General features: G+C 30.7%; 3 protein-coding genes across 10 annotated transcripts; 2 read left to right on the forward strand and 1 right to left on the reverse strand.

The window, feature by feature from the left end:
* The first annotated feature begins 431 nt into the window (after positions 1–431).
* LOC116779802 (uncharacterized) lies at positions 432–3290 on the forward strand. 2 transcript variants are annotated; one of them, XM_032674257.2, is made up of 4 exons: positions 432–653; positions 1071–1496; positions 1810–1966; positions 2141–3290. In XM_032674257.2, the coding sequence occupies exons 1-4, from the start codon at positions 584–586 to the stop codon at positions 2355–2357; spliced, it is 870 nt and encodes a 289-aa protein (XP_032530148.2). In that variant the 5' UTR covers positions 432–583; the 3' UTR covers positions 2358–3290. The 2 variants fall into 2 exon arrangements, with proteins under 2 accessions (XP_032530148.2, XP_032530147.2); XM_032674256.2 differs by having other exon boundaries at positions 434–653; positions 1804–1966.
* Positions 3291–4350: 1060 nt separating this feature from the next.
* On the forward strand, positions 4351–6271 carry LOC116779451 (uncharacterized). Of its 2 annotated transcripts, none has more exons than XM_032673733.2 (3): positions 4351–4771; positions 5587–5938; positions 6011–6271. In XM_032673733.2, exons 1-3 carry the CDS (start codon positions 4734–4736, stop codon positions 6212–6214), a joined length of 594 nt encoding a protein of 197 aa, XP_032529624.1. In that variant the 5' UTR covers positions 4351–4733; the 3' UTR covers positions 6215–6271. The 2 variants fall into 2 exon arrangements, with proteins under 2 accessions (XP_032529624.1, XP_032529623.1); XM_032673732.2 differs by lacking the exon at positions 4351–4771 and adding an exon at positions 4905–5274.
* A 648-nt stretch (positions 6272–6919) lies between these two features.
* Positions 6920–11802, reverse strand: LOC116779452 (RNA-binding protein 39). 6 transcript variants are annotated; one of them, XM_032673738.2, is made up of 10 exons: positions 11642–11799; positions 10883–10937; positions 10341–10389; positions 10130–10187; positions 9803–9882; positions 9140–9719; positions 8792–9058; positions 8481–8696; positions 7393–7517; positions 6920–7308 (listed from the first exon to the last, which is right to left on the reverse strand). In XM_032673738.2, exons 4-10 carry the CDS (start codon positions 10130–10132, stop codon positions 7020–7022), a joined length of 1560 nt encoding a protein of 519 aa, XP_032529629.1. In that variant the 5' UTR covers positions 10133–10187; positions 10341–10389; positions 10883–10937; positions 11642–11799; the 3' UTR covers positions 6920–7019. The 6 variants fall into 6 exon arrangements, with proteins under 6 accessions (XP_032529629.1, XP_061378370.1, XP_032529628.1 ...); XM_061522386.1 differs by lacking the exon at positions 10341–10389; XM_032673737.2 differs by having other exon boundaries at positions 10130–10389.
* Between the last annotated feature and the right edge of the window lie 267 nt (positions 11803–12069).

Genomic DNA, 12069 nt, shown 5'->3' on the forward strand with positions numbered 1-12069 from the left:
TAGGTATAGGTTGATTCAGAATAGGTATTCTGAATCAACAGAGAGATAAAGAAGGACTTCTTTATATCTCTGTTTAAACGAAGAGTTAAAATAATTATAAGAAATACATTAGGTACTTAATTTTTTTAATATTTTCGAAACTATTAATAACATTTGACAAATTGTTGGAAAATTAAATTTAATAAGATATATTGGTGATTATTACGATTTCTTTTTTTTTTTATAGCATATTCGTTTTTGTGTTTAGCTAGATTCTATACCGTAAGAATTATATAAAAAAAATTAAATGACGTTTGCAATACGCACTAAAGGATGATATTGATAGCTGCACTCTGTGTACTGTTTATTCCACCTAGTTAACCTTGTGATTGTAACAGGATTATCATAGGATCTAAAGCGCCTACCGCTAGTAACTTGTATCTACATATAAACTTGTTTTCATAATTTATATACTCTGTATTACTTACTAGTCTGTATTACGTTACTTCGAGTTTATTGTTAGGATAGAGCAGTATTTCTTTCTCTTTGGTGTGGAACTTTTTACACTTTATAGATTTGATATTAAGTGTACAAAAGTACTATAATGTATAAAGTTCATCAGAAATCAATTTATAACTTACACAGGTCACACTATTTCGTAAACACATTTTTTGGTAAGCATTAATTAGTTGTGTTTTGTCGCTTCTGCCTACATGCATCTATGTATTGTGTGGTATTTACACATATTTTTAAACGTTCGAATGGAAAACTCCGTTCGGCTGAATCTATTTTAACTTACTTTAAACAAATAGATACTATATTATGATTTCTTAACTGTAGATTCTAGTGTACTTCAATTAAATTAAATTGCATCGGAATGAAAAATTTTACAGGTTTTTTTTAACAAATACATGGGCAATTTAATAGGATGATGTATTGCCTCCTCTTTGCATTTCCCCTATTTTATACATGTAACGATGTAATAACAATCCAATATACATATATTCTACAAAGAATTTTTTATAGAATATTACAATATTTCAAGCATGTATTCATATAGTCATAATTTACATACCATTAAATATCTCTAGGTCATAATAACCAAGATGGCAAAAAGGTTCACAAAACTTCAATTAATAATTACCCACAAGTGGCACTCAAGTTGCCTACCAATATGATAAATATAAATGAAGCTGAAATGGGAAGATTTTCACCTTTAAGAGAAAGAGATATTACTGGTCCTGTTATCAATGTCTTAAGCAAAAGAAATGATTCACCCACAATTGATATAACATCGCAATGTGATCCGTATGCTTATAAGTATGATTGCCGCGGCGCTGTAAGCTTGTCCTCTTCAATGCAGAGCAATGTCCCAAATCCATTCAGTGGGAACCACACTCATCTCAATATGCCAGGCTCACAATGGGGACAGGGCTATAAATATCTGTCAGATAATTTGCACAGTGCTCACTATCTTACTCTAAGAAATGAAATCCGTAAAAAACAGTTTAACAAAGGTATAGCTTCAGATTATTATTATTAATAATGGTTTTGGGTGTCATAGTAAGAACTCATAATCGCTCATGCAATTTGCTTACTTATTCTTATAATTTGATCAGATTGGGATTAGTCACAAAGTAGCAGAAAAGTATGTATGTTTGTTATATATCTGGGTTATTAATCATTTTCTACATCTTAAATGGTTGAAAATCAATCACCGTAGTTATCATTTCCATATTGCATTGCTAATATTTTGGTTATAAATATTAACACCATGTTTATCATTAAGTTCTAATATTAGTTTATTAATTTTTCAAAGCATAGTTATAGCTATCTCCACCAGGAAAATGAGTACAGAAACTGATTCATCATTAAGTGCCAAAGACAAATTAAAAAGAGCTGTTAAAGAGTATGGATCAACAGTTATAATTTTTCATGTGACTATATCTCTACTATGTTTGGGAGGATGCTACATCCTAGTATCTAGGTATGTGATTACAAACAATCATTGAATATTTATATATTTCATTGTATTAATGTTACACCTATTATGACATTCATTACTAAAAAAGGGTTAGCTAGTAAGTTTTATCATTTTGTTTATACATATATAGTGTTGATGAAACCAGATAATTTTATCACATACATAAATTTGTTTCAGTGGTGTCGATGTAACGGCCCTACTGAAATACTTCAATATGACAGAGGGTCCGCTGTCAACTGCAGTGGCCTCAAACACCGGCACTTTTGTAATAGCTTATGGAATTCATAAAATCTTTGCACCGGCAAGAATAGCTGTAACTTTAACAGCTACGCCATTTATTGTGAGATATCTAAGAAATATTGGATTTTTAAAACATGGTGGTGGGGTAAAATAAAGGTATAATAAAAAACTTGTTTTCATTTATAGAAACCCTAAAGTATATTTTCATGATAATAATACATTGAGAAAAACCACAACAAGAAAATTATGACCAGAGATCTCCAACATTTTATAAGTTTACACAAAATACACAAAAGTTTTATAGATAAGAAAACTAGATTTATTGCTGCATTGTGTAATCCATTTTAACCGTAAATAGTAGATAAAAAGAAATATAAGGAGAATAAGAAAGAAGATGATTTGAAAACAGAAATAATTTATATCTTCTGCTTCAAACTGATTTTTATTATAATTAAAGACAGAAAACATCTATGATATGAGTCTTTATAGAGACAAGATATTCCCGAAATATGTTGGCTTTTTATTCTCGGTTTTTTTTTTACATAATTTATCTATTGATTATTTACTAAGTACACCTTAAAGCTATAACTGCAGACATAAACTAGACTTAAGGGTTGCGTCTAGCGTGACAGTTCAATATCTTAGGTTTCTAAAAGAAAGAATCATCTAGTTTTCGATGTTGAATTAAATATAATATAATAGTTCCATATTTCTATTAATTTTTATGACTTGTATTCTAATAACATATTTAATATGTATGTATATGTTTATCACGTAATCGGTTAATTAAACTTTCAATATTTACTTGTTTAGGAATGGTTGTTGCCTTTTTAATGTTTAAAATACGTTAAAGTCGTTACTTACGCGCAACATATTAAAAAGTAAATGAACATGGCTGGGGCAATATAACGAGCGACGTTGCTGACTCCGCGGAACGAACAACATGCCGTGTTAACAGAAGATTCCTGATGCCACTCAAGCAATGGAATGGGATTTATATCTTAACATCGGGGCAATCATGTAGGCTTAGGTATACTGGTTATAAGTTTTAATATGTAATTCTTATTATAATATACATATAAGTAAGTTTTGTAGTTTTCCTGGAACCTCTGGTTGCCACTCTTACATCATTAACTAAAATAAATTTTTGTGATTCACTTTAAAATTCCATTGTTTAATACCTATTGTATTCCAATGTTTAAATATTCCATTATTTAAATAAGTTTAAAAAAATAAATGACATTATTGTTCTTAATCTCCTTTACTTAGATTTATTTACCTAAACCAAGATTTATTTAAATACAAATAATTTTTCATGGTAGATGACATTCAATGGTTGTTCGTTGTTTAAAAGATCGTTCTACCAAAATAACACAGTTGACTGAATGTGTCAAATTTGAATATACCTTTTAAAGTTAATATTCAATAGTGCCTTATGTGCCTGAGCCTAAGATGATTGATTTTTAAATATTTCTTTTCTATTCACATTTTATTTTACCAAGAAGGCAGTAAGAACCTTATATTTTTCTTATATACTGTTTCGTGCATATAGTAAGTCTTAATAAATATGTATGTTTTACTCTTTTCTTCTGGTCTATCAATTCAACAGAATCGTATGGAAATAAAAATATCTAATAATATGGGAAGCACTTAAGTCTTAAGGGCTTATTTATTAATAAGGAACTTAATTAGGATCAAAATACAGTAAATATCTTATAAAATTATTATTTTAAAAATCTAAAATCACAAAAAAGAATGTTTAGGTGACATAAGTGTTCTTTTCTCACTACACTACATTAAAGATTAATTCGAATGATTTTCGGAGATAAATTGTGCTAATATGTTAATGTAACTTATATCTTCCAAATATTCAAATCATCATTGTAGGTATATGTTACCAATTTATTTATAACCCTAATAGACATTAGAAGTCTTTGTTTCGGCACAAGAAGACAGAAAATTAAACTATAATTGGATTCCTTAAAGATCCAACTAAGATAAACATTATTAAAGGCATCCTGGCTTGATAAACATTATTAAATGCATCCTGGATATATCTTCTATATAGATAAAGAAATAATATTAAAAGTTGGCTTATAACGAATAAGTTTCATAACCTCTGGAGTTTGTGAATCTGTCACTCGCAAGCTGTAGCCGGTAACAGGGACTTGTGCAGCGTTGTGATTTGTGACAATCGATACTCAAAAAGTGCAACCTTCAAGAACTTTCCGATTTTATTGCGTACGATAAACGTGTTTAGCATGTAATAAGATACACATTTTAAACAAAATGATTTCTTTGTTTCCTTTCTTTTACACCCGTTATTTTTGGTGTAAAAAAGGCATCCCTGTCAGTTGAATTTACCATTACATAAAATAATTTTTCTATAGAGTAGGTATTATTGTGTATGTAAATTTATAGCATACACACAGTACTTAGCATTACTATTCCATTTTTCTTTGTAAATGCTGTTTTATTAACAAGGTGTATAATAGTTTTGCTATTTACCTACTTCGGATATTTTTATAATATGGAAGCTTTGGACGTCACATCGCATTTAAGTGAATGGTTAGTAAATAATTTTCCACATTAATTTATTTCATTAGCTACATGTCTATCGAGTTTTTATTCTAAAAAAAATATGCCATTCTTAGCCTTGAAGTTATGAAACATGTACCTGAGTTACTTATTTTATTTGCAGGTTATTGAAAAAAACCGAACAACAACCAATTCAGTATTAATTTATTTGCTACTTTTTGCCTTTTTTATGTATTTATATGGTTACGCATTTCTAGTAATTTTAGAGCGAAATATATGATATCGCTAGACGTCAATAACATTATAAAAGATAAGAATGTCAGGCTCAGTTAAACAAACACGCAACAATATTGTTTATGCTTAAAGATAATTACAATCATTGAATATTTTTTTTTAAATACTTACTAGTAATTAATTCATTTTATTAGTCATTATTTCTACGCCATCATGTTCCGACGGCTATTTCATTTTATGTTTTTAAGTTACACACTATTTTTAATTAAATATTGTGCCACAACAGGTACAGATACTTAGTAAGTATTTTGTGTATAATTATATTCTTGCCTAAAATGTTTAACAAGTTCAGGGAACATTTAACTGATTAACATTTTTTTGTATAAGGTCACCATTTACTCTCATGTTTTTAATATTCGTTCTCACTTTAAATGAGAAGCTTTCTTGGTTTGCGTAAATCTATATTATTCGTGTGTGTATAATAGTTTCCTGATACAGTTCATTTTTTTAAGTTTTTGAAGTAATTGTTAAAAAGTTACTAATAGATGTTTTATATATTTATTTTTAGAATTTGAAATTTAAGCATTTTATGTATGTAAATACTTTTTTAGTAACATTTCAGTGCCGGATGAGAAGTATTTATTTGATTTTACGAAAACAAGCGATGTAGATAATTGGCAAGAACAATCTGATACAGTACGAAGTGTTGGGATGTCAAAAGCTGTGTTCGTGCTACATAAAAATACGGAATACAGAAGAGCCATATTCTTTGCTTTGTTAAATCCACAACCAAATGGAGCTGGTTTTGCTGGAATACGTTCAATAGGAAACCACGATCTTACCGGTCGTACGAAACTCCAACTATTTTGTCGTGGCCAAGGACAATTCAATGGTTTTAAAGTAGTTTTGCGTCATAAGGGATTAAATGATGAGCCGAATTATTCCTTTGAACAGTACTTCCAGGTTTGTGTTCTTCGAACTGGTTAATGGTGCAATGTTATAAAAGATATTTATGATCATAATATATTTTTACAGGCCCCAAAAGATGAATTTGCGATTCGCAGTTTGCCTTTCTCGGAGTTTAAAGCTTACTATAGAGGTAAACGAGTAAACAATAACGAAACATTGGATATAGCACATGTCAGCAGTATTGGACTACAAATGTATGGTGGTGTGTACCAACCTATTAAACAGAAAGGTCCTGCTACTCTTGAGATAGATTGGATTAGAGCTGTATAAGTGCATTCATAATAAGCAAAGTTTAATAAAAAAATATAGAAATGTATATACTCCAAATATTGTTATAAATTAATTTTACCTCAAAACTCAATATTGATTTATTCCTAAAAACAAGTTTCCTCGACATTGCTTTGGTCGGTTAAATCCAGTACATTATGTTGGCTGTATTATTCCTAAGTTTCTTTAGTCATCCAACACATCATTTAGAATTTAGATCGTAGAAGTTCAATAGAGTCGATATTAAAATCTGGTATTATTTATTATAGTTTTAGAAGTCTCAAAAGTTAAAAAATCTGATAAAAAAATAGTCATTATATTTTTGCACTTTGATTTTTTCATCTGGTATTTCTAAACGTATATAACATTAACCTCAATTATTAAATATTAATATCTCTAAAAGAGCATAAAAAGGTAACCATAGTCATTGTGAAAACCTGGAAACTGCCGGTGTTAACTGGACTTATTAATTGTATAGAAGAGAAAAAAACTACACAAGTTTTCTTTCTTTTATGAACAACCGACCTATGAAGGAATGATAAAAAAAATTACGTAACAGATGATAAAAACATAGAAACAAGATAAAATATAATTAGCGGTCGAAGGTTTGGGTACAGGAAGCTAGCAGAATATTTTGTACATGATATAGTTAATTAATATTTTAAATATTTTTATGCTATAAAGTGTCAAGGGTCAAATAAAAAGACATTTATATCACATATAATGTGCATTATTTTACTTCAAATACAGAACACCACTAGATAGATATTCTAAAATAATAATTATTAATTAACGCTAATTGTACGTTTTATCGTTGTTTAGAAGGCAATAGTAGTGTTAGTGCAGTCATCGCGTCTGGGAACAGTGAATGATAATTGACAAGGGGCACGTAAGCTGCGGTTATGACCCTCCCCGCAAACCAACGGCCGTGCAATGAATTCACAGACGCCACAGCTGTTGCTATTGTTGGACACTTGCAGTACACATTTCCCTGTGGAGACGCCTTATCAACGTACACGTGTAATACTCCGCCATGTTTATTGCATTCGCTGATGACGTCATCCCTTATCTCAATGTCCCAGCTGGGGTTCGATTCCCTGCAAAATTTTTATATATATTATTGAAATTTACACTTGAAATATGAAGTATTATAAAATAGAAATTATATTAAATGTACATACGATGATGGGTCAAACATGTTGTTGAGCATGAAGCATTGTGTAGCAATAGGAGGTGCGACTTGTGGTTGAGGCGCTACTAAAGTTGAGCCGGCGCCCATCAATACTGATGCCGCTGCTGGAGGTATCTGTTGAAAAAGAATTAAGTATTTATAAGTAGAATATTTTCAAATTAACATAAAAAATCTCATTTTTAGCAGGGGTAAAACTAATAATTGTGTTTTATATTATGTATAACAATTTGTCATGGAGACTTATAGGTGGGATAAAATTCACACATACGGACAATTTAAACACGATGTTTCTTAAACTAAATGGATTTGCAAATACATTCAGAATACTCTTTACTAGAATAGCTATACCCAGTTTCACCAAACTAAGTGTTTCAGTAAGTTTGTTTAATCTAAACGATTCATTTACTAATGAAGCTTTAAAAATATAAATTTCTGTCGAAATATTTACGTCTCACGATGAAAAATTAACAATGCATTATTAAATATGACGTCATATGACCGACTACCGATTTATTCTTTCTTGTTATAAGACAACCAAATTGAAGTTATAGCGTTTAACACGACATGTTTGCTGCGATACATCACTTTATCCCTGTATCGTATATATCCCTCGATACGTCACTTGTTAGCCGATGCGACTAAATTTTATATATCTTTGATGGCATAGATTTGGCACACAAAAAGTTTTCTTTTCAGTTTGTCAGGTGTAAACTGTTAAAATGGTGTTGTGAATTTATTGGCATAAATTGTGTTCAAGTTATAAGTAAAGAAATAATACCTAATTTGCAATGTAAAATATTGCGTTAACCATGGCTACAAAGAATAGGGGTGGGAAATGACCTTGGAGTTTTGACAATACAATAAGATTAACGGTCCATCAGCCATTTGACGAACCTCCAGAGCAGGAATTAATAATAATGTCTTGTTGAGACATTTAAACACATGTTCAATACATTTAACAGTTTATCAAAGGCCTTAACAAAACATGATATATTTAACATTGTCTGGTGAAACTGGTCTTACCACATTACATCAGTAAAGCTTTGTTAATTTGTTAGTACAAAAATTTTAAAGTACCTGTAAACCTGTGCCTTCAGCTAATTTGAACATAAGTTGAAGGCGTCCGGTAGCACCCAGATCAACTCCAGCTCGGTCTAGTTCATCAGCATCAAACCGTGTGCTTGAACCACCATCTGCTCGCTCAGTCACATTTCCAACCTTCATTGGTCTACCTGCAAGCTCAAATCCATTCAACTGCTCCATTGCTTTCTTTGCATCTGTTGCGTGATGGAACTAGAAAAAAAGCAGGTTTTTAATCACACTGTAAATGATACCAAATAAAATATTTATCAATTCAGTGCCAACACTTAGATTAGTAGAATACTTACTGTCAGAAAACCATAGCCTTTACTTTTTCCAGTATCAGGATCGGTCATTAGTTGTATATGATCTATTTTACCAAATGGTTCAAAGATTCCTCTAAGCATGTCTTCTGTAATATTAAAATGAAGTGAGCCAACATATAATCGAGTAGGACCATTACTAGTTTTTGGTGCTAAGTTGGGCAAGGTGTTGCCAACCCTGTTTTTCTCAGCTTGGGTATGCTGAACTATAATAGGAACACCCAGTAGTTTTTGTCCTGTTAAACCCAAAGCCTGAAAATGTATTAAAATTATTATTGACAATTAAACATAGATATTAAATATGTTTGTATACTTCAATAGAATAATAATTACCAAGGGAACAGATTCAGCATCTTTAAACTCAATATAGGCTATTCCCTTAAATCTTCTTGTCTTATTGCATGTGATAAGTCTTACATCTCTTACTTTACCAACAGAGGAAAAAAACTCTTCTAAATCCTTAGCCCTAATACGTTGAGATAATTGCATACAAAATACAGTGCGCAAATCCCTTTCTTCTGGAGGTAGGTCATCCAACTTGGGTTCAATTCCTCTTGATTTTGATCTATATTCGCTTCTCTCTCTTTCCTTATCGCGACTTTTTTCTCTTTTAGGAGGATGTTGGTCACGGCTTCTTTCCCTTTCACGACTACGTTCCTTAACTTTATCTTTACTACGTCTCTTTTCTCTATCTCTTTCACGTTCCCTATCTCTTTCACGATCCCTGTCCTTATCCCTATCCTTATCTCTATGGTTACGATCCTTGTCGTGGTCGCGACGTTCACGGTCACGATTGCGATCTCTGTCTCTATCCTTGTCGCGGTCTCTTTCTCGTTTGTCATCCCTTTCCCTAGAACGTCTAGAATCCTTATCGCGCGATCGTCTTCTTTCCCGGTCCTTTGAACGACTCCTCCTGTAAAAATTAAATGTTTTCAAACCTTTTTCTTTTTCCCTGTACTCTATAATTTTTACTGTTGTAGTCTGTCATTATTTTACCTTCGACTTCCGTCCTTATCTTTGTCTCTGTTTTTTTCGGAATACTTCTCCGGCCGATGCTTTGAAGAGGAAGTGTTATCCTGTCACACAAAGCACAAGGTAGAAGCACCGCCACAGCAACACACGCCGAGTGAATAAATAAAAACTGCATTAGTTAATTGAATTAATTGTGTGGAATCGAGTGTAAATTTCCATCAATGACATGTTTGAAACATATCATTCAGGGAAAATACACATGGTTTAATATCCTATACTACAGACGACAGCTTTCACAATCATTATTTGTCCTAGAGGTGGTCTTGAGGTTGGTCCCTGGTCTAAACTTACCATTTGGGAAACCACTGACTAATGATGTACACAGCACTAACATCACACAGGGATACTTCTGCAAAAGATTTACGACCCATCAGCGTATGGTCCTTTCAAATACTGTCTGCATAATTATATTGTGTAATAATCTAGTAAAGTAAAGTTTTTAATATTCATTCAAAATAACTGTATGTATGAAGATAAAAAAATTAAGTATAGTAGTCGATACCTCATCTTGTTCAGGTTGGTGAAGTTTGCTGGACAATAACCACAAAGTTCTATAAATACAAGAAATGATTCTCAAATGTAATTTCATTTCATATTTTAAACTTAACTGTTCAAAGATGCTCTCACATATTAAGCCACATATAATTATAACTTCAACAGAGACATCTTTAATCAGTTCAACCTACTCTCTAAATTTTAGTTCCCAGCACCCGTATTGAAATTTTCCATTTTGATACACAGTTGATACTATCAATATGTTATTTTTATATTAATTGATAATAATTTTCATACCTTTATATTATCTGAATGTATGGTCGAGTAACATATTAGTTTTTGAAACAAAAACCATTTTTAATTACAAATATTATAACATTTTTAATATATAATAATATTAAAGAGTTAAAAATATGTAATTTTTCATATTAAACCCATACCTAGATTGTCAATACAATCTTATCTAATGGACTAAATCTCAAATATACATTTTATCTATGTCTAAATTCTAAAACGTCTAAACTAAAGTAAGCATGAAATGTTACTCACCGATTTGTTATAAGGTGCTTCTAACATTGCTTCAACATCTAAATCTTCAGCCATCCTGAAACCATTTTTGGAATTTAAATACATTGACAAGAGGATTTGTACTATTAATATTAAATGTATGTAGAAAAATATGTAAGGTAATCAAAACCGTAACAAACTTATTAAATAGGTAATGATTTTCTGTTAAATGAAGTAAAAACTGTGAGCACTGATTTGGTATAATAATAAGTAAATCGAATTTGAAAGCTAAAATATTAATATGAGAAATCTCTTATCAATATAAATCGTTAGGAAAATTGCCGCAACACAAGCATGAAACAGAGTGACTACTATATCATACTTTAAAATGTGTTTCAATTTCAACTTGGTGGAATTAGGCATTGGCTAAGTTATAAGTTTTAAAATAATGGAAAAAGTATGAGGATACCTTTTTGCAATTGTTTTTACTAAGACCGCTTGGTCTTTATGCTTGGTAAACTGACACAATATTTTCTTATGCAACCGGATACCAAATATTTGCGTGATTTTTATTATAATAAATAATATATATGTTTATAAGCTATTCCTATTAAGTGAAATTTATTGTGTAAATTGTAAAATTCCACTTTAATCTTCGGGAAGTAACAATATTTAGTAAGTACATTTTATGTATTTTAAAACAGGATATTCGAAAGCCATGTTGATTTGATTAAAGAACACAAAATGGCGATTAACTAGATAGTTCTACGTCAAATATTTCTTATCCAACTATTTTCTCACCTGGGATGTTTTCTGCTTTTGTGAGTTAAAACCGTCCTATTAATAATTTTATATGATGAGTGTAATCAAAAGTATCTGCAAATAAAGTGTTATTCAAATGGAATTCTTGAAGAACTCTTCAATCTCCACAAAAACCGCCAGCACGATGTCAAATAATTAGGTACGTAACATAGATACTCAAACACCAATTATGGAACTCGTGAATGACAGTTGATACAGATAACAAAATGTTACAGGTTTTGAAAGGATATTTCTTACTTTTCTTAAAAAAATTGCTAATAGAAAGAAAAACATGGATTCATATGTGGATGAAAATAATAATTATATTACATTGATATGACGAAGAACAGTTAGAAAATTTTATTTATTGATATGATTTTATAAACAGGCATTAAATAAATTCCGCTTTAGAAATGGATATATATCAC

This window comes from Danaus plexippus, chromosome 2 (assembly GCF_018135715.1).
Source record: "Danaus plexippus chromosome 2, MEX_DaPlex, whole genome shotgun sequence".
Taxonomy (NCBI): domain Eukaryota; kingdom Metazoa; phylum Arthropoda; class Insecta; order Lepidoptera; family Nymphalidae; genus Danaus; species Danaus plexippus.